Source organism: Somniosus microcephalus, chromosome 17 (assembly GCF_052327205.1).
Source record: "Somniosus microcephalus isolate GS21.2 chromosome 17, FLI_Smic_1.0, whole genome shotgun sequence".
NCBI lineage: Eukaryota > Metazoa > Chordata > Chondrichthyes > Squaliformes > Somniosidae > Somniosus > Somniosus microcephalus.
This window is the reverse complement of record NC_141003.1, coordinates 48,690,995-48,717,020: the sequence shown is the minus strand read 5'-3', so window position 1 is coordinate 48,717,020 and position 26,026 is coordinate 48,690,995. Positions and strand designations below refer to the sequence as shown.

General features: G+C 42.3%; 1 protein-coding gene across 3 annotated transcripts in view; it reads right to left on the bottom strand.

The window, feature by feature from the left end:
* Positions 1 to 3,536: 3,536 nt before the first annotated feature.
* The window catches only part of creld2 (CRELD disulfide isomerase 2), a 30,410-nt gene continuing 7,920 nt past the window's right edge, over positions 3,537 to 26,026 (bottom strand). Inside the window, exons 3-10 of one of the 3 annotated variants that reach the window (XM_086010312.1) lie at positions 25,833 to 25,943; positions 24,385 to 24,476; positions 18,894 to 19,070; positions 15,411 to 15,521; positions 12,895 to 12,978; positions 8,255 to 8,350; positions 5,570 to 5,710; positions 3,537 to 3,903 (exon numbers count right to left, since the gene is read on the bottom strand). In XM_086010312.1, the coding sequence (XP_085866438.1) occupies positions 3,827 to 3,903; positions 5,570 to 5,710; positions 8,255 to 8,350; positions 12,895 to 12,978; positions 15,411 to 15,521; positions 18,894 to 19,070; positions 24,385 to 24,476; positions 25,833 to 25,943 (889 nt within the window). In that variant the 3' untranslated portion in view covers positions 3,537 to 3,826. Of the gene's footprint in view, positions 3,907 to 5,569; positions 5,711 to 7,482; positions 7,633 to 8,254; positions 8,351 to 12,894; positions 12,979 to 15,410; positions 15,522 to 18,893; positions 19,071 to 24,384; positions 24,477 to 25,832; positions 25,944 to 26,026 lie in introns of those variants that run through there. The other 2 variants (XM_086010311.1, XR_015081560.1) reach the window with 2 other exon arrangements.

The window sequence follows — 26,026 nt, the reverse complement described above, 5'->3', positions numbered from 1 at the left end:
CCCCCCCCCCCCCCAAACAGTACTAGCAAACCTCCCCACAAGGATGTTGGTCCCGTTCCGGTTCAGGTGCAACCCGTCAGACTTGTACAGGTCCCGCCTTCCCCAGAAGCAGACCCAGTGATCAAGGAAACTAAAGCCCTTCCTCCTGCACCAACTCTTTAGCCACGCATTCATCTGCTCTATCCTCTTATTTCTATATACTCACTAGCACGTGCCACCGGGAGTAATCCAGAGATTACAACCTTTGAGGTCCTGCTTTTTAATCTGCTACCTAGCTCCCTAAATTCTTGTTGCAGGACCTCATTCCTCTTTCTACCATGACCTGACTGTTCGCCCTCCCCCTTCAGAATGCCCTGCAGCCATTCAGTGACATCCTTGACCTTGGCACCAGGCAGGCAACATACCATCCTGGAGTCACGTCTGCGGCCACAGAAACGTCTACCTGTTCCCCTTTTGATAGAATCCCCTATCACTATTGCTCTCCCACTCTTTTTCCTCCCCTCCTGTGCAGCTGAGCCACTCGTTGTGCCATGGACTTGGCTCTTGCTGCATTCCCGAGAAACCATCTCCCCCATCAGTATCCAAAACGGAAAATCTGTTGGAGGGAGATGGACCCAGAGGACTCCTGCACTACCTTCCTAGTTCTTTTACTGTCTGGCGGTCACCCATTTCCTGTCTGCCTGTGCACTCTTTACCTGCGGCGTGACCACCTCTAAACGTCGGAGAAGTATGAATCAACTTCCTTGAGGGTGCGAGTGCACAGAGTATCCATTATTTGGTACCAATTGGGTAGTCTTGTTGAGTGGTGGTTACAAGGATAAATGATACAGGAAAATGCATAATGGCTCAGTAGGAAAGGTATTTCTGTAATGGGCACCCATTGCCCCAGAAAAAGTATGCCAAGGTTAGTTTCAAGCTATATTAACCAGATGTGTAAAACAGAGCTTTACTCCATTATAGTAATTTTAGAAGTCCACTGGCAGAACATATTGGAAGTTCAGGTACAGACTACTAAAGCTGCACATAAATCTATGAATAATTCTGCTAATGACCAAATTGTGGAATATCACATATTATCTTCTACTGCACTAATGTTGCATTTTTATTTCCTACTTCAACTCTCTTGTTCGTTAGGGACCCAGAGTAAAACAGCAAGGCTAGTACTAATTTATAAAAGGTTTTTGGTTAAGCATTAGTACCAACTAAACAGGCTGTAAGTCACAGCAAAGAGATGAGGCTTTCTTGCTACAAATCTAGCCAACATTTACACCCAAGTACCAGAGGCAAAAGGACACTGTTTTAACCTATTAGGTAGCCAATCACCAAATCCTAACTAGTATTTTAATATGCTGACAACTACTACCACCATTACTAATGCAACAGAAAATTACTCTGTAACCTAGATTTTCTGATCGACAGAAGGCCAACTGAAAAAGCCCGATGCCAAAAGTTGAGTGTGCTTTAGAGCCACAGACAATGCCATACCTGTGGTGGCGTTTTGTAGCAGGTCTGCTTGCAGTGGGACCTAATTCTGTATCAGTCTCCCTGCTGAATTGAAGCATCACAGGCAATCCTCTGTAGAAAAGTGGAGCCATGTGTGCCTTTGCTGGTGTGGGGTACTGGTGGGTGTCAACTGCCTCAGGCACAATATAAGTTGCCTACATCCCTATGTTGCTCCCCCTCTTGAAAACAGATATAGGGGAATTGTCAGTGAGAATGTCCTTGTGGTACAATTGCAATGGGAGTAGAAAAAAAATTCAGTACCTTCTTCCTCTTAGGCAGTCCCTCGGAACCGAAGATGACTTGCTTCCACATTAAAAATGAGTTCGCAGGTGACTGATGAGTCCAATGCGGGACCTACAGTCTCTCACAGGTGGGGCAGACGGTGGTTGAAGGGGCGGGTGGGTGGGGTGCTTGGGTAGACGTGCGCTCCTTGCGCTTGGCTTCCGCTTGCTCCCGGCGAAGAGACTCGAGGTGTTCGGCACCTTCCCGGATGCTTCTTCTCCACTTTGTGCAGTCTTGGGCCAGGGATTCCCAGGTGTCGATGGGAATGTTCAAGGAGGCTTTGAGGGTGTCCTTGAAGCATTTCCTCTGCCCACCTGGGGCTCTCTTGCCGTACCGGAGCTCCGAGCGCTTGCTTTGGGAGCCTCGTATCGGGCATGCGGACAATGTGACCCGTCCATCGGAGCTCATTGAGCGTGGTCAAAGCTTCGATGCTGGGGATGTTGGCCTGAGCAAGAACACGGACGTTGGTGCGCCTATCCTGCCAATGGATTTGCAGGATCTTGCGGAGGCAGCGTTGGTGGTACCTCTCCAGTGCTTTGAGGTGCCTGCTGTACATGGTCCATGTCTCTGAGGCATACAGCAGGGCGGGCATCACTGCTGCTCTGTAGACCATGAGCTTAGTGCCGGATTTGAAGTCCTGGTCTTCAAACACTCTCTTCCTCAGGTGACCGAAGGCTGCACTGGCACACTGAAGGCAGTGTTGGACTTCGTCGTCGAAGTCTGCCCTTGCTGACAGTAGGCTCCCGAGGTATGGAGTGGTCCACATTGTCCACAAAAAGAGTCACAAAGGCTTTCTAAGCACATTAGTGGCAAGGAGGAAAACACAAGAACAATGCTTCAACAATGGCCTAACAATGTTGCAATCTCAATAGTAATCTCTCTAAACTAATTTCCCTGTGGAGCACAACAACTTATAATCCTGAGGTGCAGAAATATCATGTTTGACAATCACATTATGCACTAATTTACATACAATGGCCCACAAACTTACTTCGTGCATCAATTTCAATGCTGATTAGAGATTCAAAATGGAGGTAAAATGGGCAGCGATGACCAATCAATTTCCCAATCAGCAGCACCCAAAAAAAAGAGTATTCGCAATGGAATATGCAAGCCTGCATGTCCACAACATTTTTGCTACAATGCCCACTTATTTAATATTAGGCAATGTCATTTGAGTGCAGGAGTGTCACAAAAATGAACATTAAAATAACAATTCTGAAAAGACAAATCTTAATCAACCACAAGGATCATAGTGGTTTTTGAAATATCCCTCAGTTTAAAAAATGTGACTGGAGCATAAACTGTGTCTTTTTGGGTTAGATTGCAGAGACAGATTCTCATATGTGATGCAATGATCTCCTAATTCAGGAATTAGGGGTAAAGTACCAATAAACCCTAGAAATATCAAAGTCTGAAATGAGAGAAAATACTGGAAGTGATCAACACGCAAGTCGGCATCGAGGAGAAAGAGAAATTGTTTGGATGATCACCGTCATTCAAGTTTAAATCAGAATCCAGAGTAGATGTAGTGTCAAAACCATAGTTTCCATTTTGCAATACCCATTTTAAACAAAACTCTAACCTCCAACTAATGAAGATATGAAAATCACAACAACAAAAAGTACATACACAACTGAAAACGGTTCAGATGTTAAAATCTTTAGATATGAAGCTCAGTGTCACTACATAAAGGTCATGTATCAATGTTAAAACTTTTCAGCATTCCAGGGAGACTCACTGGCAGCAAAAACACTACAAAATGTTTTTTATTGACAAATTTGTTCACATAAAAGGATAGACAAGGTGAAACTAAATATTTGTGACACAAATAAATCCGTAAAGAGCATTTTGACCCAAGGAGTTTAAAATGGACACAGGCCAGGAACTGGCAGCTTTTGGCCATGTAAACAAATCACATTGGCAACATGTTTAACTTTCTGGTTGAAAAATAACATCTACATCATTTATAAATGACAGTCCTTTTTAAAATATACCCGCAGATTTTTGTACAAGACAAACTAATATGTTGAACTGTGGGTCAAAGGTCTTCATGAGGGGCAACATCTGCTAAAACTTCAGGTGCAACAGCATTTTGCTCTTCAGAATCCTCCACTTCTACTGCAGAAAACAAAAGAAAAGTTATCAAACTGAAGTCCCCATTGCCAATACTGGTCATGGCCTGGCAATTGATATTTTTGTAAAGTCACTGGAGGTCATTTTGACTTTGTGCGATAGTGTAAAACTGGCGACGCTGAATCAGCAGTCCGTTTTACAGCTCTCCTGATTTTTATTTCCATGGACTTCAAAAGTCAAAATTACCCCCATTTTCTTCTCAGTAGAGGGCCATTCTTTTTAGCCAGATAAAGTCACTTGTGTTGGGAAATGCCATCATTTTCAAGCACATGTAACTGCCTTTTTGTATCAATGCCACCCCTTTGATAACGTAGCCAAAAATAGCATGACCTTGGCTACAAATTATAGAAGTGTGCAAGGCTCCAACGCTGCTGGTGGGGCTTTGCATGCAGCCAGTACATATTGGGTAATCTTGTGCAACATGCTCACTATGCACTGGGTGCAAGCAGGGCCTAGCTATATTTATCAGTATAAATTTGCCACCAGGGCAGCTCTTTATCGGTTAATAAGAGGCACACACTGGTGAGCAGGATAGTCTTGTAACATTGCGTTCCTCATCAACCCCCACTCCCTTCACTATTTTATAGGATGATAATTAGGACTGGGCACACCAGCAGGCCCATGGTGCCAAAGAAGGCACACACAACGAGAGATGTTTTGTGTTGGCATCTCTGGTGGCAGCACTACTTCTGACAACACACTGTAAACACAGGCGGACTTGTAGGCAGATACAGACCAGCCTTTCGGTTCAGCAGAGGATGGAAGATGCTAAACAGCTTGCACGCCAGTGAGGCAGTGTTTTGCTCATTGATTAGTATGGACCTTCCCCTGCAACAGAAGTTTGCACATGTGTAGTTGTTTCGAAAGTCTTTCCTTCCTTGAGGAAGGTGTGGTGGTCAAAACAAACCAAGATTCACTTTTGAAACATGAAGAAACTGCAACAGAAGTTTGCACATGTGGTTCTGCAATACAGAGAGGCAATAAAATGACGTGCTTCTGTGACTAGTGGAGAAAAATAGATGGCAGACTCATCTGAGTTTGCATACAAGTTGGAAGAATCGTAATAGTCAGCATCTCTGCTCCTCCCTTTAAAGTCATGGTTAGAACTTTGGGTTTTTATTACTTTCCTACTCAAAAAAGCCTGGGAATTCTATTTATTCAACTCTGGACTCAAATTCAGATGAACAGATTTCAATTTTACATTTTATGTCGAAATGGATGGATAAGGTTTGATCTCGGAGTCCATCTCACCTCTTTCCCACTTAGGTGCCTGTGCATTATTGATACAAAAAGAGCAAGAGCAAGTGCACTGTAAATAACTTCAGTGAAAGTACCCATCAGTAGTACCTAGCATTGCCAGGATTCTCAATGCCAACAATATACAAGGGCGGTCTAAACCAGAAGATTAGAAGAATTAAACCAGCTAACTATTTCTAATTTCCTTAAAAGTTTTCTAACCTTAAAAGTCCTTGGCATTGACTGAATTTTACAGTGGCAATATTTTTAAAGTGGTGATGAGGATCTGACTCCGTTAGCACTGAAAAGTATTTTAATTCTATTTACTTTATTAAGCAACTTGCTCATATTAATTTCTGAGTTAAATAAAAGCCATCACCTGATGCAAGTGGAATTTGAAACTTCAGCATACCTGGTACTTTTATTTCTACACAGGCGTCATCTCGGTCTTCGTGGCCTTCAGTGCAGACACATTTAAAGCTGCCTTCAGTATTAACACAGTCTTCATTTTCACGCATACACACTTCATCAGACAGGCTGCATTCGTTTATATCTAAACACGGGGAAATTGAACAAAATTTGAAACTTAACATTGCATAACTCTTCAAATCTTTGTTTTTTTGTTTAATTTAATTTTAATAAAGGAATCCCAGTGCACTAAAATTAGCATGCTATGGAATTCCCTTCTCTCCCCTACTCCCCACCACAGAACAATAATCCAGTTTGGGGGGGGGGGGGGGGGGGAAAATGAAAGAAAAGGTGAATCTGACTTAAGCTCCTAAGCAGTTTCATAGTGCATGTTATTTTCTGTACAGTATACCACAGCACAGCATTGCTGTGAATGACCTAAACTGAACAAGACTGAAGCATGTTGGAATTAGAGCTATATTTATCCAAGTCCGCACCGTGACAAAGCTAAATTATTCCGCATGCTTCCTATTCCTATGGAAGGGATGTAAAAAAAAGTTTAAAATTGTAGGGTAGCACTGTGCTGTCCAATACAGTAACCACTAGCCACATGTGGCTTGGAAATCCAGATGTGGCTAACTGCATTTCTGATTAGTAAATAAAAAATGAGTAATAGACACAGTCATTGGGTATATGATCTCAACACGCATATGTATATGTACTTTAACCTTTTTGTACATTTGTTGATAATATGGTATAACAAAAAAGCAGAGTGTGCGAGTGTTTTAGGAACATTGTGAGTGCTTTACTTCCTTGGTTACTGAATGGTGGCAGATGTTTGTTAATAATAATAAATATATACATGAAGTACATTTAGCTGTATTTTGTGAGTGCATGGAAGGCGTTTAAAATTAGTGCATGTGGCTAAAACAGTGTTGCTGTAGCCACGTCTGTGGCTAGTCAGTAATTTCTATTGAACACTGGGGTAGCACATCACTTTACAGGTCCAACAGGCTGTGCATTGGAGTGGGATAGGACTTAGGTTTCCACATGTAGGATTTCCCAATCTCTGCTGCGTCAATGTGGGAACGCACCAAGCAGAGGCCAGATGCTTAGCTTAGCTACCGGCCCGGGGTGGGGGGAAATCAGAGAGTCGTGTTGAGGCACTTTCTAATGGCCAGTTAGAAAGCAATCAAGAATCCTCTTGACATACCCTCTGCATCCCCAGGAGATGGGCCTCTGTGGGTGGAGAGTTGGGCTATCTGCCCGCTGAATGCCTGTCAAATTCTTACGCATAAGAGTTTTAAAAAATAGAAAAATAAAATTTTATCACTCATTTATGAATTAAAAATACTCAATAAGGTAAGATTATCTTTAGCCCCGTAAAAACATATTTTTTTCAAAAAAATTAATTTTTGTATAAAATATTAAATTAAAATGCATTTTTATTAATTTTAAATATGTAATCAAAAAACAATTATTTCATGTGTAGTAATTTCTATTGAACAACACTGGGGTAGCACATCACTTTTTTATTTTAAGTGATCCCCATTCATACTTATTGGAGTTCGCTACGTATGGAACTCGCATAAGTATGAATGGGGATTCCCTTCTTTCATTGGTTGGGCCGGCCCACGTGATCCCAGGGGTGTCTATGAACCGCAAGCGCCCCTGGGATATGTTGAGCTCTGCCTGCGCAGGCCCAAAATCGCAAGCCTCCGTATCTCCTGAGCCACCAGCAGATTTTTTGCAGGTCGGAGACATCCGCCCACAGGAAGCCTCCGATCGCAAACGTTGGCCCAATATTAGCGTAGGCCTGGGAATAGTACGCCACATGGAAAGAACAAATAGGTAAAAAATGTAGCCAATAGTGGCACTAATGAGTTCTAATATTAAATGTGTGGGCAAGCATCTCACCTACTCCACCAGGGAATCACTAGCTGCCATATTTCTTTAAGCTCCACATCGGAGTGTCCACATGATGTGTGACTTTCACAGGCTACTTTTCTTATCTTGAATCCAATAACTGAACAGAGTTCCTATTTTCCCAATTCAAGAAGGCACTAACTATGGGTTGGAGAGGAGAGAAAGGGGCAAGTTAAAGGTATTTTACAGCCCATATATTTAGAAATCTCAGAACAGGCTAAAGTGAGAAAGAAAAACAGCCGGAGATAAGCTGGTAAACTGAACCTCATGCAATGTTACATGTATTGAAATGGATCTTTTCCTGAAATGACAGCCGCTGAATTGATTAAACTTCTGGCCCATAGCTAGTTTAGGTGATGATTGGGCAGCGCAGAGTAAGCTTAGGTCCATCAGTCTGCATTAATAAATGTATCATTTTAAACTTATCTTTACTACTTCCACTAATATTGTCAGCTGATTTTTTTAGCCAGTACCATGTTCTCCGTTATGAGAAGAGTTATGTTATCATGCAACACACAAATACACACATGCTCCTTTCTTGTGCTCTCTCTCTCTCCCCTCAATTTTCAAGTTGCCCACTGGATATGGCCAGTTTAAAATTAAGATAAAGAAAGTGATCTTTACATTTCGGAGGCTTAATATAAAAAAAAAATCATCACATAGATTAGTGTTTGGTCTAAGATCAGCAGCAAGACAGAGATTCCAGCATCTGCTACACAATTCATTCAAAGCTGATCTCATCAGCCATAAGTGCATCGCATACCTACGCATTTTCGCTCCTCCATTGTGTACCCAGTTGTGCAGTTGATGCATTCTTCTGGGCCTTCTCCAGTACATGCATCACAGGCATCATCACAAGCTGAACAGTGTGACAAATAAAGTTAAACGGGCACAATATTACTACAGTATATTAATTCATTGTAAATGTGACCTCTAATAGCATAGACTCATGGAACTCCTTGCAATGCAACTTCTAATTTTTTTTTTTTTTTTTTATAAAAGCTCTTATAAAACAGCAGTTTTCATTATTCACAATCTCTTCTTTCTGGGTTATGTTTTAATAACACCTTTCTTCTCTTCCACCCCCCCCCCCCCCCATCAAAATATGAACCTACTTGATCAATTCATCCACAAGTGTGAATAGAAAAGCTCCCCTTTTAACAGTATTCTTGCAATGCAGTTAACATGCAATGATTCGGAAGACTATGATCACTTGAATTTATGCTCGTGCTCTAGGGAGTTGGATAAGTACCTGAAAGAAAAACATTTGCAGGGCTACGGGGAAAGGGCGAGGGAGTGGGACTAGCTGAGGTGCTCTTGCAGAGAGCTGGCACAGGCTCGACGGGCCGAATGGCCTTCTTCCGTGCTGTAATCATTCTATGATTCATTCTATGACCCCAAGTTTTGGCAATCTTGAACTTTGAAGCACACATTACTTAGTTCAACTTGCATTTATATATATATTTTTATTTTGTGGGCCTGGCAGTTTGAAAAGTCCCGTGTTTAAGTCTGTTGCCACACTAGTGCTATGCCTTTCAGATATGAAGATACGGTGTGGGTGTGATGCCTCTGGCAGCCAAGTGGCTTATAAGCACTTTTATTTATCAAATAACATTTTAAAACAGCCATTACACCGCTTCTCTGACATTTATGCTCAAGTTACAGCGGGAGATCGTGAGAACCCCTGCAGAAATTCTACCCCTATACATTGCCCGAGGCCCCGTGGTCTGCACCTATGTGGCCCCTGAAAACAGAAGCTTGGGCATCCTTGCTTTAGGATATCCGAAGTTCTCAGTTGCTGCACACTTCTCTGTATATATTAGTATGTCTTCATTTGTTTGGTTTTAGAATCATAGAATGAATCATGGAATGGTTACAGCACGGAAGGCGGCCATTCGGCCCGTCAAGCCCGTGCCAGCTCTCTGCAAGAGCACCTCAGCTAGTCCCGCTCCCCCGCCCTTTCCCCGTAGCCCTGCAAATGTTTCTCTCAGGTACTTATCCAACTTCCTTTTGAAAACCGTATTGACTCTGCCTCCACCACCCTTTCAGGCAGTGCATTCCAGATCCTAATCACTTGCCCAGTGAAAAAGTTTTTTCTTATGTCGCCTTTGGTTCTTTTGACAATCACCTTAAATCTGTATCCTCTGGTTCTCGACCCTTCTGACAATGAGAATATGTTTCTCTCTATCTACTCTGTCCAGACCCCTCATGATTTTGAACACCTCTATCAAATCTCCTCTCAATCTTCTCTGCTCTAAGGAGAACAACCCCAGCTTCTCCAGTCCATCCACGTAACTGAAGTCCCTCATCCCTGGAATCATTCTCGTAAATCTTTTCTGCACCCTCTCTAAGGACTTCACATCCTTCCCAGAATTGGACACATTACTCCAGTTGGGGCTGAAACAGTGTTTTATAAAGGTCCATCATAATTTCCACGCTTTTGTACTTTATACAGGAAACTCTCGATTTACCGGCACCTAAATAACCAGAAATCTCTGTTAACCGGCAAAATTCAGGAGTAGGTTCAGGTAAGTTTTACTTCATATTACTGGCCGTTCCTGGATCTGTGGCCGTGTAACCGGGGTTCCTGCACCTGCTGCTATGCAACAGGGACACCTGGATCTGTGGCCAGGGTTCTTGCACCTGTTGCCATGCAACAGGGATGCCTGGATCTGTGGCCGTGTACGGGGCTCTCGTACCTTTTACTATACCTCTCTGTAATCTGGACTTTTTGATAAACCGGCACCACGCCAGTCCCGTTGGTGCCGGATAAAAAAAAGTGTTTCCTGTACCTCTATTCATGAAGCCCAGGATCCTGTATGCTTTTTTAACTGCTTTCTCAACCTGTCCTGCCACCTTCAATGATTTGTGCACATATACCCCTAGGTCTCTCTGTTCATGCACCCCCTTCAGGATTGTATCCTTTAGTTTATATTTCCATTCCTCATGCTTTCTACCAAAATGTATCACTTCACACTTTTCTGCATTAAATTTAATCTGCCACGTGTCCGCCCATTCCACCAGCCTGTCTATGTCCTCTTGAAGTCCATCACTATCCTCCTCACTGTTCACTATACAGGAAACTTTGGTTTATCTGGAGGTTATATGTCCGGAATACTCGATCTAACGGCAAAAATCAGGAGCCGTTTTCTATAAGTTTTTTTAGTTCTCGTTGCTTTTTTTTTCCCCCCCCAGTCAGGCACTGCAAGGTCTGTAGCTATAGCAACAGCTTCAGCTAGAGACGCTTGCAGCTGCAGCTGACTGTTTTGAAGCTGCTGCTAAGCAACAGGGTTTGTTGATACACACGGAGCTTTTCAGTTCCGTATGTTTCAACATTAACGCTGGTATGTCCGGCACTTTTGATGGTACGGCACCAGCTCAGTCCCGTCAGTGCTGGATATCAGAAAGTTTCCTGTATTTCCAAGTTTTGGTCATCTGCAAATTTTGAAATTGTGCCCTGTACACCCACATCCAAGTCATTAATATATATCAAGAAAAGCAGTGGTCCTGGTACCGACCCCTGGGGGACACCACTGTATACCTTCCTCCAGTCCGAAAAAGAACCGCTCACCACTACTCTCTATTTCCTGTCACTTAGCCAATTTTGTATCCATGCTGCCACTGTCCCTTTTATTCCATGGGCTTCAACTTTGTTGGCAAGCCTAATGTGACACCTTATCAAACGGCTTTGGAAAATCCATGTACACCACATCAACTGTATTGCCCTCATCAACCTTCGCTGTTACCTCATCAAAAAACTTGATCAAGTTGGTTAAACACGATTTGCCTTTAACAAATCCATGCTGGCTTTCCTTAATTAATCCACACTTGTCGAAGTGACTGTTAACTTTGTCCCTGATTATTGTTTCTAAAAGCTTCCCCACTACTGAGGTTAAACTGACTGGCCTGTAGTTGCTGAGTTTATCTTTACACCCTTTTTTGAACAAGGGTGTAACATTTGCAATTCTCCAGTCCTCTGGCACCCACCCCCATTTCTAAGGAGGATTGGTCGATTATGGCCAGTACCTCCGTGATTTCTTCCTTCACTTCCCTCAGCATCCCTATCCAGTCCTGGTGACTTATCTATTTTAAGTACAGCAAACTCAATCCTTGCAAAAAGGCAGCACCACAGGCTCAAGTGGCCATTCTTCACATGTAAACCTAAATAGTGAGTGTCCATTAGCTATTTAGCATCATATCCACAGCTTATCTTCTCATCCGAGATCCATATAGTTGCATTTACAGCATGGGTTACTGAGTCAGGAGTGAGAACCTTGGGCAATTATCCCTTCCCTTCCCCAATCCAGAGATGTCCTGACCAACTGTAGCATTCCAACTGCTCTTTGACCTAGAACAACCAACTCAACACCCAACAGGAATTGAGGCAGCAACCTTCCTGTTTTGTATGGTGTCTTTCTTGGTTGCATGTTTTTGAACTCAACAAAAAAAAATTAATTGTTGGAACTGCTTTCTAAAGAGGAAATATTAAAACCACACTTACATTGAGTTTTTTTTTATAGCAGATAGAGAACCAATAGGCTGCATAAACATGTGAAGGGCTGAGACATTACTGCACAAGTTGTGAGGTGTTTTTTTTATAGCTGTTTTCACCTGTGTGGAACTTCCACAGCAATGAGAGAAGTTGAAGGACCAAAAAAGAATTACAGGAAACTCTTTTTTTTATCCGGCACAGACGGGACCGGCGTGGTGCCGGTTGATCAAAAAGTCCGGATTACAGAGAGGTATACTTACTAAGGTACGAGAGCCCCGTACACGGCCACAGATCCAGGCGTCCCTGTTGCATGGCTACAGGTGCAGGAACCCCGGTTACACGGCCACAGATCCAGGAACCCCGGTTACACGGCCATTAATATGAAGTAAAACTTACCTGAACCTACTCCTGAATTTTGCCGGTTAAGAGAGATTTCCGCTTATTTAGGTGCCGGTAAAAAGAGTGTTTCCTGTACTTTATCTACAAAGAAGTGACTTGCACATGTGTTTTGAAAAAAGAAGTTTTTAAAAACCTGTGTGTTGGCTCTCTTAACTTTCCTAATTGCTTGGAGAGCTCTTTTAGGGGCGAATGATTCTGAAACCTGTATAGAGGGGAGGGCCGTATTTTGTCCCACCTCTGCTTCCAGTTGTTTTTATAGATTCTATTATACTAGGAGGTAGTCCTGGTGTCAGAGGCACGAGTGAAGGCTCTGGTGGTGCTTGCTGCCTCCAAATTTCAATGCTCGTGGGAGGGGGGGGGGGGAAAGAGTTATATGCCTGCTTTCAACAAGACCATTCATGCCAAACTGGTAGTGCAAATAGGTTATTAGTGTGGATACAACCAGATACCTGAAAATGTAAATGAGCTTTTGTGGTGTCTGGTGAAACAAAGCTCAAAGTGAACACACATACCTTTACAGGAATAGGACCCTTCGGTGTTTGAGCAGTGCTCATGTTGTTTGCAAGGTAAGGTTTCTGCTGCACACTCATCAACATCTACAAGTAAATGGAAAGATTTAATTGTACAGTGGATACGAGAGCAAGAGTGCGCGATCTTTGCTATCTAGAACTTGACAATTTAGTTCACACTAGGTGTAAGACCTGGACTTAAAGCACCCATAAGTAACACTATTATAAACATTATTAGCGTGGGACAAAACTCTCATTTGGTGCAAGAAATCTTTCGGAATCAAGTTTGGGCATTCTGAATACAGTTCCTAGTAGGAGCAAGTCCACAGCAGAACTATCCACTACAGGAAACTTTGTGTTATCCGGAGGTTAAATGTCCGGCAAGCTCGAGCCACCGGCAAAAATCAGGAGCCGTTTCGTTAGGTTTTTTTTCTTTTTGTTGCTTTTTTCTCAACAGTCAAGCTCTGCAAGGTCTGTAGCTAAGCAACAGCTTCAGCTAGAGACGCTAGCCGACTGTTTAGAAGCTGTTGCTAAGCAACAGGATTTGTTGATTCACACGGAGCTGAAAATCTCCGTATGCTTCAACATCAGTGCTGGTGTGTCCGGCAGTTTTGAGGGAACGGCAACAACTCGGTCCAGTCGGTGCCGGATAGCACAAAGTTTCCTGTAATTGGCACTAAATTTTCAATCTTACTCTGAGAAACTAAAAGGATGGTTGATGTAGAAAATGCTAAAACTTATACTGGTGCAGTTGGCAAGCTCTTGTAAGTCTAGCTTTAAGACCCATTGTTGAAGTAGAGGGAACTTTACTTTCCATCTTACCCAAGAGTGCTGGATCCCAACAACGGGCGTCCCAAGTGGAAAAATGTTCTATTTCCTACTATGACTAACATTAAAAAAGACAAAAATTACAAAACAGTTCATTATTAAATCCACTGAGGTGGTCTCAGAGCTTCCCCACCACACATGGCAAGTGAGCATTGGGCTGTGTGGGCCAGAGAGGAGGAAGTAGAATATCACAACACAATAAATTTACAGGGCCTTACACTTGACAAACCTTATTTGAATTCTTGGAGATACAGATAAATAGATAGCAAGTAGTTAATAAGTAGATTTTTAGGAAGCCTTGTACAAAATTCCACATGAAAGACTCTCAATTAAACAAAAGGCCACAGTATTTCAGGGAGGAATGACAGACTAGATAAGAAACTGGATAAAACACAAGGAATGCAGCAAAACATTTACATCAGCTATATAATTGGGCAGACACTTGGATAAAAAAAAGAGAAAGTGTGATGAATAGGGACTTCTCTATTTCATACAGTTTTTTTAAATAATAGCTAGGGTTAAATTGGAAGTAGTCTCCCCTTACCAAAATTCAAAATGGAGGGTAACAGGCTGTTTATGGGAAAACAATAAATGCCTTTGTTCAGGATCCAATCGAGCCAAAAGAATGAGCTGCTTTGGACTGAAGGGAGTGTCTTATTCCGAACAATCTTAATTCAAACAAGATCACCTCATCAGTTTCGATCTCTCATTAAAGACAAAGAGGAACAAACATCCAGAACGTCTACCTTTGAAGCCAAAGTTGGCAGTAATTAGAAGATGATGGCCAGTAAGATTCAGATATTAAAAAGGTCAAATGAGCCACAAGGACTTGAATTACCAGTTTTTGGATCAAAACCAGACTGGAAGGTTTAAAGGCATTTTTCTGTTGTTTAGATGCTCTGAAATGAAGGTTTAGACAATGGCTTTGCAAGTCTTGAATAGAATACTTTGCCTCAATTTAAAGCTTTTTAAAAACCTCCAGTTATCTAGCAATTGATGTTTACTATTTAACAAATGCTACTTTAAATTGAACAGAAGCGCACAATAAACAAATTGCGAGTACTTTATTTTATTACCAATATATATTGTTCGGATTGCTTCTGACATTAGTGAGCTGATGAGTTAGAATTTGGTACTTTGTCAATACTTCTGTAAAGTGCATTCATGTCATCTGCTGGCAGAAAAATAGTACTACAGGCATTTCCAAATTAGTCTACACTGAATATACATTTAATAAGGTCTGTAGCACTTCAAGGTAAATGAGGTTATTCAATCAGGCACCAGTCTGAAGACACTATGTTCCTATTTATGTCTGCTAGAAATGCCAAATGGTTGGAAGGAAAAAAAAGTGTATAGTAACATTTTAAATCAATGAAAGCAAGCCAAATTACTTGTGCATGGCACTATCAATCAGTCACAAAGGAACATTTGGAGAGGTCTTCAGACCACGTTACTCACAGGGCTTGCTGACAGGAACTATTGAATGTTTAGTGACTGAATATTTGTGCTGTCCTTTGAATTTACACAAATATCCTTAGAGTAAAATAAATTGGATCATTAGCATCGAAGGGTTTAGATTGCTCATGTCTATGGTGCTAATGAATACTGGACTTATCAAACTTCTGAAAAGAAACAAAATAGAGAGGAATGGACCACAATGTTTTGCACTGTAATGATACAAGCGTGCTTACCCACACAGACAACTCCATCTTCATCAGTGGCGGCTTCTACCCAGCCGCTTGCACATTCAGTGCAGTTCTTGCTCGATGGACCAGTGCACATTTTGCAGGCAGGATGACAGGCTGTACAGAGTTCAAAATATGTGTTATATAACTGACTGCAGGTCAACTTTCACTCCTTGCTGATAAACTACTTGCTATGGGGCACATCTGTCCAGTTACATTGTTGGTTTGGATCTTTGACAAAGATTGAAATAGTAGCACAGTAGGAGGCTGTTTGGCCCGTCATGTCTGTGTTAGTTCTTCAACTGGCGCTATCGATTCTAATCTCATTTCCCTGCCTTTTCCCCATAAAGTTTCTGCCTCAACAGCCAACTTATGGCAAAGCTTTCCATATTAATTCTGAGCAAAATAAACTCCCTCAGTCTCAGTTACCGATTCCTAACCAATGCAAACAATATTTCCTATTTACCTTCTTACAAACTTTCAGAATTTTGAAAACCTCCATTAGAACCCTGCTTAATTGTCTCTGCCACAAATGAAATAGTTCCAATTGTTCAAGTCCTGCTCATAACTATAAACTTTAATTCCCGGTATCATTCAAATGAATCATTGCTATTTATCCTTTGCATTGTATTACAGCACAGAAACAGGCCATTCGGCCCAACAGGTTCATGTCGGTGTTTATGCTCCACACAAGCCCCCTCCCACCATTCTTCATCTAACCCCATCAACTTATCCTTCTATTCCGTTCTCCCTCATGAACCAGAACTGTTTACAGTTCTCCAAGTGTGATAAGGGGTATGCCATTTAGGACAGAGATGAGGAGGAATTTCTTCACCCAGAGAGTGGTGAACCTGTGGAATTCTCTACCACAGAATGCAGTTGAGGCCAATTCATTAAATATATTCAAGGAGTTAGATATAGTTCTTAAGGCTAAAGGGATCAAGGGATATGGGGAGAAGGCAGGGACAGGGTACTGAGTTTGGATGATCAGCCACGATCTCATTGAATGGCAGAGTAGGCTCGAGGGGCCGAATGGCCTACTCCTGCTTCTATATTTCTATGTAACCAAGGTTCTATACGAGTTTAACATAACTTCTCTGCTTTTCAATTCAATCTGTATAGAAATGAACCCCAGTGCTAGTTTGCTTTTTTAAACTGGCCTTATTAACCTGTGTCGCTTCTTTTAGTGATTTGTGTATCTGTACCCCAGATCCCTCTGCTCCTCAACCACATTTACACACTTATTTTCCAAGGAGTATCTGGCCCCCTCATTCTTCCGACAAAAATGTACCACCTCAGACTTATCTATAATGAAGTTCATTTGCCAATTACATGCCCATTCTGCGAGTTTATTAATGTCGTCCTGTATTTTGTCGCAGACGTCCTCTGTATTAACTACAGGTAGACTATCCTTTATCCGAAAACCTCGGGACCAGCCGTGTTTCGGTTTTAGGAAAATTTCGGATTTCGGAAGGTGCGCGAAAACACTTCGGTTTTCAGAGGTAATTCAGTTTTCGGGAGTGCGGATAAAGGATACACTATCCCTTATCCGAAAGGGGGGTCGGGGGTGGGGGTCGGCGGGGGTCGTGGTCGTGCGCATTTCGGTTTTCAGAAGTCATGCTTTGCTCCACTTTCGGCTTTCAGAGGTTGTCTGGTTTCGGATGTGCGGATAAAGGCTGGTACACTTACGCTGAGCGATTTCGGTTTTCAGAAGTGCGGAAAAATGCTACACTATCCCTTATCCGGCTAGGCCTGTAAGTCGTGCGCCACTCTGGTCATGTCGTGCACACGACTTACGCTGACCGAAAAAACCTTCGGTTTTTAGAGGGTTTCGGTTTTCGGTTTTCGGTTTTCGGAAGTCCGGATAAAGGGTAGTCTACTTGTATCTCCCAATTTGGTGTCATCCGCAAATTTTGAAATTGCACCCGATTCCAGAGTGTTTATGTAAATGGTAAACAGTGGTCCCAGCACTGATACTTGTGAACACTATTTCCTACCTTTGCCAATCTGGGTAACTACCTTTAACCCCTACTCTCTTTTGTTTTGTAGACAGCTTGCTATCCATTCTGCTACTTGTCCCCTGACTTCACATGTTCTGACCTTGGTCATGACTCTACTATGCAGTACCTTATCGAAGGCCTTTTGAAAATGCCTTTCCATGGCTCCAATATTCTTCCTGTAATGGGGTGCCCAGAACTGCATGTAATATTTCAACTGTGGCCTAACCAATGTCTGACATAAACTCAACATCATTTCCTTACTTTTACATTCAATGCCCCAGTGTATAAAACTCAGGATCCTATTTGCCTTTATGGCCTTTTCCACCGGCATTTCATCTTTAAAAGTTCTATGCCTACACTCCTCTTTACTGCTCTCCTGCACGCCATTGAGCATCTCATAAATTTAGGGTTACCTCTTTTCACAGTTCTTTTTCCACCAAAATGTACTGCTTCACAGTTCTCCGCTTTGAACTACATCTGCCACCTATCTGTCCACTCTGCTAACTTGTCTTCCTGTAATTTCTTGCCTTTTTCCTCACAGGCATGTGCCTACCCAGCTTCTTGGTCTCTCGGACACTAGCCCAAGTCACCTTTAGGGAAATGTTGCGGCTTTGGAGTCAAGGGCACAGGCATGTACTGTGTCAGAGTGGGAGCAGGGATCTTAAGCCAGTGCACGGACTTGCCCAGCATTGGGCTTGGAAGATCGGCTGAAGTACCCGTCCTTTTAACAGTTAAAGTGAAGAAACAACATCAGCACTGAATGGCAGAAGGTCTACTGCTCCCACATTGAGCAACTCTGCACCTGTTTAAACCACTTCATCAATCTGCAGTCATGTCCTGCTATATCCCTGACTCACTGGGCATCAAGCAGAAAAAAAAAAGCATGCTTTGCAGGTTGTAATTAGGCAATTTGTTGGGGCAGAGGTAAAGGATCTTTGTTCTGTCTCTAGCTGTGCTATACTTGACCTGGGAGTATTTCATGCAGGCACCAAATGACAAGTATTCCATTCCCTAACACTGAGATTCCTCACCTGGAGGACCACACAAAAGAACTTCAAAGTTTGAAGAAAGCAGAAGATTTTTTTTTTTTTTTTTAAATGCAGCTTTAAATTGAATTTCAGCAGAAGCATTTCCCTCAATACGAGAACTAAGTATTAATCTTTTCCCTTTTTAGGATAGCAGGAACTTCAACGTGTTGCTTTTTTTGAATGTATCAAATGGATAATTGCTGGTTACTATTCTATTAAGACATTCAGTTGCAAACATTGTGGGTAAGGTGGCATCAACTACACCACTAAAACAAATTAACCAGTCATTATCTCCTTGCTGTTTGTGGGACCTCGTATTGCACAAGATGGCTCCATGTTTGCCTATGTATCAAGTGACAACAAGTCAAAAAGTAATTGATTGGCTGTGAGGCACTTTGGGTCATTCTGAGGATGTGAAGGAACTAACCGAAGGGACTTACATTTTCAGCTCAGAAACTTACCTGTGCAGAGTGAATAGGTTTCATTCTGGAATTCACTGTGGTAGCCGGCAGCACAGTCTAGACATTCTTCTCCTTTGTACTCCTTCACACAGCTGCAAGAGCCATCGCCAGTCCGTGTACCTTCGCCATCGCATGAACCATGCCCATTGCAGGGCCTATCTACACCACCGGGACATCCTAAAATAATACAGGTTATTAGGCACATGTAGTCACTTTAGAAATACAGGTCTGATAATGTAATCCCAGGACTTCAAAGTACCTTTTGCCATAATTTTAATCTCCTCCCCCCAAAGGTAATGATGCAGAGTGGGGTAGGGTTCCACAGCTAGTGACAAGTTTTTAAGTACCTCACCCTAGTGACTCACTCTTTATGGTGAGCCAATTAAGAGTGGAGGCGACTGTGGGAGACATTATAACTGAACCTGATGCTCTCGTCACCTAACATGCACACGCATGCAGTTACCAGCAGTAGCCACTAGATAGTGATCAAAAGCAGAAGCCCAGGTTATTGCCCATGCACACTTTAGCCAATTGTACTGGGCTCCCATTGCTATCCTAGCTGAAATCAGCTTAGCACACACAGAAGGATGACTTGATCCATATCGCTCAGAACTGCAACATTCTGCGTTTATCCAGAGCCTTCAGGAAGACTCACTCAAGTCCTATCTAATGAACATGGGACCACTCCACAGTAAAACTCAGATACATCCACTGTACTTGCATCAATAGACAGGAAAATCACAAATGTTTCTGGACAATTCCTTATATTGCTGATATTTCTGAAGATCATACAGGGTGATTTAGGCCATAAAAATATATTTTGCATGCTAATATTTAGATATATAGGAAACTTTGTGTTATCCGGAGGCTAAATATCCGGCAAGCTCGAGCCACCGGCAAAAATCAGGAGCCGTTTCGTTAGGTTTTTTTTTCTTTTCGTTGTTTTTTTCTCAACAGTCAAGCTCTGCAAGGTCTCGCTGAAGCTGTTGCTAAGCTACAGAGACGCTAGAGAGTACGGCCGACTGTTTAGAAGCTGTTGCTAAGCAACAGGGTTTGTTGCCAGATACGGAGCTGAAAATCTCCGTATGTTTCAACATTAGCGCTGGTTTGTCCGGCAGTTTTGAGGGAACGGCAACAGCTCGGTCCCGTCGGTGCCGGATAGCACAAAGTTTCCTGTAGAAACATAGAAGCAGGAGTAGGCCATTCAGCCCCTCGAGCCCGCTCCGCCATTTAATGAGATCATGGCTGATCATCCAAATTCAGTACCCTGTCCTTGCTTTCTCCCCATATCCCTTGATCCCTTTAGCCTTAAGAAATATATCTAACTCCTTCTTGAATATATTTAATGAATTGGCCTCAACTGCCCTGTGTGGTAGAGAATTCCACAGGTTCACCACTCTCTGGGTGAAGAAATTCCTCCTCATCTCAGTCCTAAATGGCTTACCCCTTATCCTGACTGATATGTTTTAGTTCTACAGGGCATATAAGGTAGCCAAATCTAGTGGGAGGATAGAGGATTGGGAAAACTTTAAAAGACAGCAAAAAATAACAAAAAGATTAAGAAAGGGACGATAGATTATGAAAGTAAATTAGCAAAAAATATAAAAACAGATAGTAAGAGTTTTTATAGTTATATAAAAAGAAAAAGGGTGGCTAAAGTAAATGTTGGTCCCTTAGAGGATGAGACCAGGAAATTAATGGTGGGAAATATGGAGATGGCAAAAACACTGAATGAATATTTTACATCAGCCTTTACAGTAGAAGACACTAAGAATATCCCAACACTCGACAAAGAGGGGGCTAAAGGGGGGGGAGGAGCTAAACACGATCAAAATCACTAAGGAAGTGGTACTCGGTAAAATAATGGGACTCAAGGCGGATAAATCACCTGGACCTGATGGCTTACATCCTAGGGTCTTGAGGGAAGTGGCGGTAGGGATTGTGGATGCATTGGTAATAATTTTCCAAAACTCCCTGGACTCGGCAATGGTCCCGGCAGACTGGAAAACTGCTAATGTAACACCCTTATTTAAAAAGGGCAGTAGACAGAAGGCTGGAAACTATAGACCGGTTAGCCTAACATCTGTGGTAGGTAAAATTTTGGAGTCCATTATTAAGGAGACAGTAACAGGACATTTGGATAATCATAATTTAATAAGACAAAGTCAGCATGGTTTTATGAAGGGGAAGTCATGTTTGACAAATTTGCTGGAGTTCTTTGAGGAAGTAACGTATAGGGTGGATAAAGGGGAACCAGTGGACGTAGTGTATTTAGACTTCCAAAAGGCATTTGACAAGGTGCCACACAAAAGATTATTGCTTAAGATAAAAAATCACGGGATTGGGGGTAATATTCTGGCATGGATAGAGGATTGGCTATCTAACAGAAGGCAGAGAGTTGGGATAAATGGTTCATTCTCAGACTGGCAATCAGTAACTAGTGGTGTTCCGCAGGGGTCAGTGCTGGGTCCCCAACTCTTTACAATCTATATTAACGATTTGGAGGAGGGGACCGAGTGTAACATATCAAAGTTTGCAGATGATACTAAGATGGGGGGGGGAAAGTAGTGAGTGAGGAGGACATAAAAAACCTTCAAGGGGACATAGACAGGCTAAGTAAGTGGGCAGAGATTTGGCAGATGGAATACAATACTGGAAAGTGTGAGGTTATGCACTTTGGCAGGAAAAATCGTAGAGCAAGTTATTATCTTAATGGCAAGAAACTGGAAAGTACTGAAGTACAAAGGGATCTGGGGGTCCTGGTGCACGAAACTCAAAAGGTTAGTATGCAGGTGCAGCAAGTGATTAAGAAGGCCAATGGAATGTTGGCTTTCATTGCTAGGGGGATAGAATATAAAAATAGGGAGGTATTGCTTCAGTTGTACAAGGTACTGGTGAGACCGCACCTGGAATACTGCATACAGTTTTGGTGTCCATACTTAAGAAAGGACATACTTGCTCTCGAGTCAGTACAAAGAAGGTTCACTCAGTTAATCCCGGGGATGAGGGGATGGACATATGAGGAGAGGTTGAGTAGATTGGGACTCTACTCATTGGAGCTCAGAAGAATGAGAGGCGATCTTATTGAAACATATAAGATTGTGAAGGGGTTGGATCGGGTGGATGCAGGGAAGATGTTCCCGATGATGGGTGAAACTAGAACTAGGGGGCATAGTCTTAGACTAAGGGGCTGCTCTTTCAAAACTGAGATGAGGAGGAACTACTTCACTCAGAGGGTGGTAGGTCCATGGAATATGCTGCCCCAAAAAGCTGTAGAAGCTACATCATTACATAAGTTTAAAACAGAAATAGACAGTTTCCTAGAAGTAAAGGGAATTAAGGGTTACGGGGAGCGGGCAGGAATTTGGACATGAGTCTAGGTTCGGATCGGTCATGGCCCTGTGGGTAGCGGAGCGGGCCCAGGGGCCGTGTAGCCTGATCCTGCTCCTATTTTGTGTGTCTAATTCTGTTAGATTCAGGAGATGGTTCTGTGATAGTGGATTGGCGGTTAGGATCAGATCAGCCATGATCTTATTGAATGGCGGAGCAGGCTCGAGGGGCCGATTGGCCTACTCCTGCTCCTATTTCTTATGTTCTTATGTTCTTACATACATGGCTATTAAATATTCTGAATAGATTACAACAATGTAGCATCAGCTCAACTGATGGCTCATTTGAAAAAGTGTAACATTTGCGCATACAGATCAGAATGCCTCGGGTTCAATTCCCAGTCTGCTGAGGTAGCTGATCCGAGTGCAGTAGGAGAGTTTCATTTGGCATCAGTGCCCCTTCGATGGGGAGGGGGGAAACACTGCTGCCAATTGCTAGCAGGTGACCGCTGCTGGAAAGCGTACACGTGCGTACAGCCAAGATGGTCAAACAGATCGTTGCTGCTGAGGCTCATACCTGAAAACAATGGCCACTTGGATGAGGTACTGAGGGCGGCCAGCATCTATAAAGCATACCCCAGCACGAATCAATGCCCCCCTGGAGAGGAGGTGAGAAAACTGAAGCGAGGGGGGGGGGGGGGGGGGGAAGTTAATTTGTAATAGCATGTGACCAGTCTCCATAGTTACGGAAGAGGCAACACAGCAAAAGGAATCTCCCTTCCCCGGTCACTTCAGTGGGTCTGCTCCAACTAGTTGAATACAGTTCAATATTGAAAACTGTGATCAGCTTCTATTTATTCAGGGGGTTATGCACTTACGGTTGGCCTACACCCCATTTTAAATCCTACTCGGTTTGATGACAGCGAGTTAGAAGTGATCTTGGTGTGACACATCAAAAGCACGCTGCACGTCAAGATTTCATACCAGGTGGCCATTCCATGCTGTTTAGAGGGACTTGGGCATTATATTAGAAAATTAATTGAGGAAGTAGACAAAAATTACAGAAAAAAATATACATGGTTTTAAAAGTTAACACTGAATTGATCCCTGGGCCTGGTCTGCAATGTTGTATCTACCTCAGTTTTGCTCTGGCCAGCTTTGCAATGCTTTGCTCTCATTCTTAATTCCTTTGTCAATCTAACTGTCAGTAGATCAAGTGGAAGGGGGGGGCGGGGGAACTTCTTTTAACTAAAAGTAGAAGAATGCTAATTTTTCTCCATATTTAATGGATTTGAAGGACCATCAAACTTTGATACAAGTGGTTTATGAGAACGAGACTGTAAACAGTCCATTAATTTGGGAGGAAAAGTAACCATTCGTTTGTTAAGAGGAATTTTACTCTCGGGTTTTACTGAAACCTCATTTGACTGCCTGAAACATGAAATTGTTACTGACTGACTGTGACTACTCTCCGGTTGCCTTGAATAATGTATGGTCTACTCTTTACCCTGGTCTAGTGGAGTGTTTGCCAGTCAGTGTCATGCTTTGCACACAGCTCAACATAATCAAAGGGCTCTTGATAACACAATTATACAAGGGATCCACTAAACTATTAAAGAAAGAGGTTAGTTAATGCAGTAAAAGAATCCTTTTGTTAAAATGCAATACAGGAAACTTTTTGCTATCCGGCACCGACGGGACCAAGCTGTTGCCGTTCCCTCAAAACTGCCGGACACACCAGCGTTAATGTTGAAGCATACGGAGCTTTACATCTCCGTATCTGACAACAAACACTGTTGCTTAGCAACAGCTTCTAAACAGTCGGCCCGTACCTTGGAAGCGTCTCTGTAGCTTAGCAACAGCTTCAGAGAGACTTTCCAGAGCCTGAAAAAAAAGCCACGAGAAGAAAAAAAACCTAACAAAATGGCTCCTGATATTTGCCGGTGGCTCGAGCTTGCCGGACACTTAGCCTCCGGATAACACAAAGTTTCCTGTAACATGCAGGTTTGTTACCTTGGGAAGGAACTAAATATACAGAATTTGACCAAATTAAGAGCATCATGTAATACAGCCATCAAAATTGTGTCACAAGACACAGCTATGCTGTTATACCGCGTTCCATACACTGAAGTTCATAATGTTCACAAAAGGAATGACAGTACCAATACAGTCTACACCAAAGCTCCCAGCAGGACAGCAAGCTTTAATCATATCCACACAGAACCAGAGGAAGAAATTAGGATGATTTTTCTGCCTGCAATTAAAAAAAATTAAAATTATGAGTATCTAAATTTGAATGCAACACAAACTGATCATGTTCATAGAATATTACAGCACAGAAGGAAGCCATTCAGCCCACTGTGCCTGTGAGGCTTTTTGAAAGAGCTGTTCAATTCATCCCACTCTTTTCAAGTATATATCCAATTTCCTTTTGAAAGCGGTTTTCTGGTAAACACTCAATACACTTGCAGTGATTGCAACACAATCATTAGTCCTTCAGTGAAAACATTATCAGGCATTTAATACAGAAGTTGACAACGGTCATGAAATCATTAGAATAAAACATAACTCCATCTCGAACTAATTCGGGACAAAAATAAAGCACTGTGTCCTAATTAACACAATGCTGATCATTTTATTTCTTAAATTACATTGGTTTTGAGGAATTAATTTGCTTTTGCACCAGTTTTGCAATCAGTTCTGATATGCAGACACATCTGGTATCTGGTCCACTCAATGTATAGAATAGACTACAAATCAGTACAATTGTTAAAAGGAATTTCCGAGGACTTACAATGAAGTAGTGTCTTTGTATTTGAATCAAAATGGGATATTTTATATCCACAAAGAAATTATGACACTGGTGACCTTGGTTAAAAGGAAACCAACTCAAGAGGACATCCAAGATTTCCGACAAGAAAAGATTGTGTGCAAGTGTGTGTTACTATGCTATGAAGTCCAGCAAGTCGGAGGTTATATTCCCAATTTGTTTCGAGTTACCTGATCTCAGTTAGACCAAGTGTAGGTCACTTGAATTAGCCTCAGCCTTCCTGTGCTAGAGAGGGAAGAATCAAAACAGAACATCAGCCAGAAGCCCTGCTCCTGAACACTTGTCACCAGCTCCTATTGGAAAGTGAGTGCATGTACAGGTCAGCAGAGACAGGGTCAGGTCAGCAGTAATACCTTGAAGGAATAGCTTGCTGACAGTGTAGGCTCATAGCAAAATACAGTTCTACAATGTTCCTCATGTGCTGGAATATGTTTCAAAATGCTTTATAATTAGGATAAGAAATGGTGGATGCCGAGTTGGAGAAGGGGCAAAAGTGATCAAAGCCACAGTCTTTGTAAGGCAGGGAGCAAAGAGCATTGCAGAGGGAGCTATGCATGGAGTTGCTGAGGGCAGGAGTGTAATGGCTGTACATGCAACCAATAGCGAAAGGAAGGAGACAGAACACGGAGTGCAGAATCAGGGGAAGTTTTGTATTGGAGGAGCAGTGTGGAGACACAAGAGAGTGTTACAAACTCATAACAACAAACCCATTGATTCATTATTTTTTATGTCACAGATTTAGTAATAAAGACTAAACAAATTAGTTACAAAGACACTTACATTGTGAACCACCAGCGCTCAATATGCTCTTCATTGGTTTCCACCATGAGATTACATTCAAATTCAGAATTCTCACACAGGGATTCAATAATTTCCACAAGACGAGTCTCACTAAATTAAAAAGAACAGTTAAGAACAAAAATCCTGTTCTACAAAAGCACCTAATTAAAATTTCTCTCATATCATAACATTTC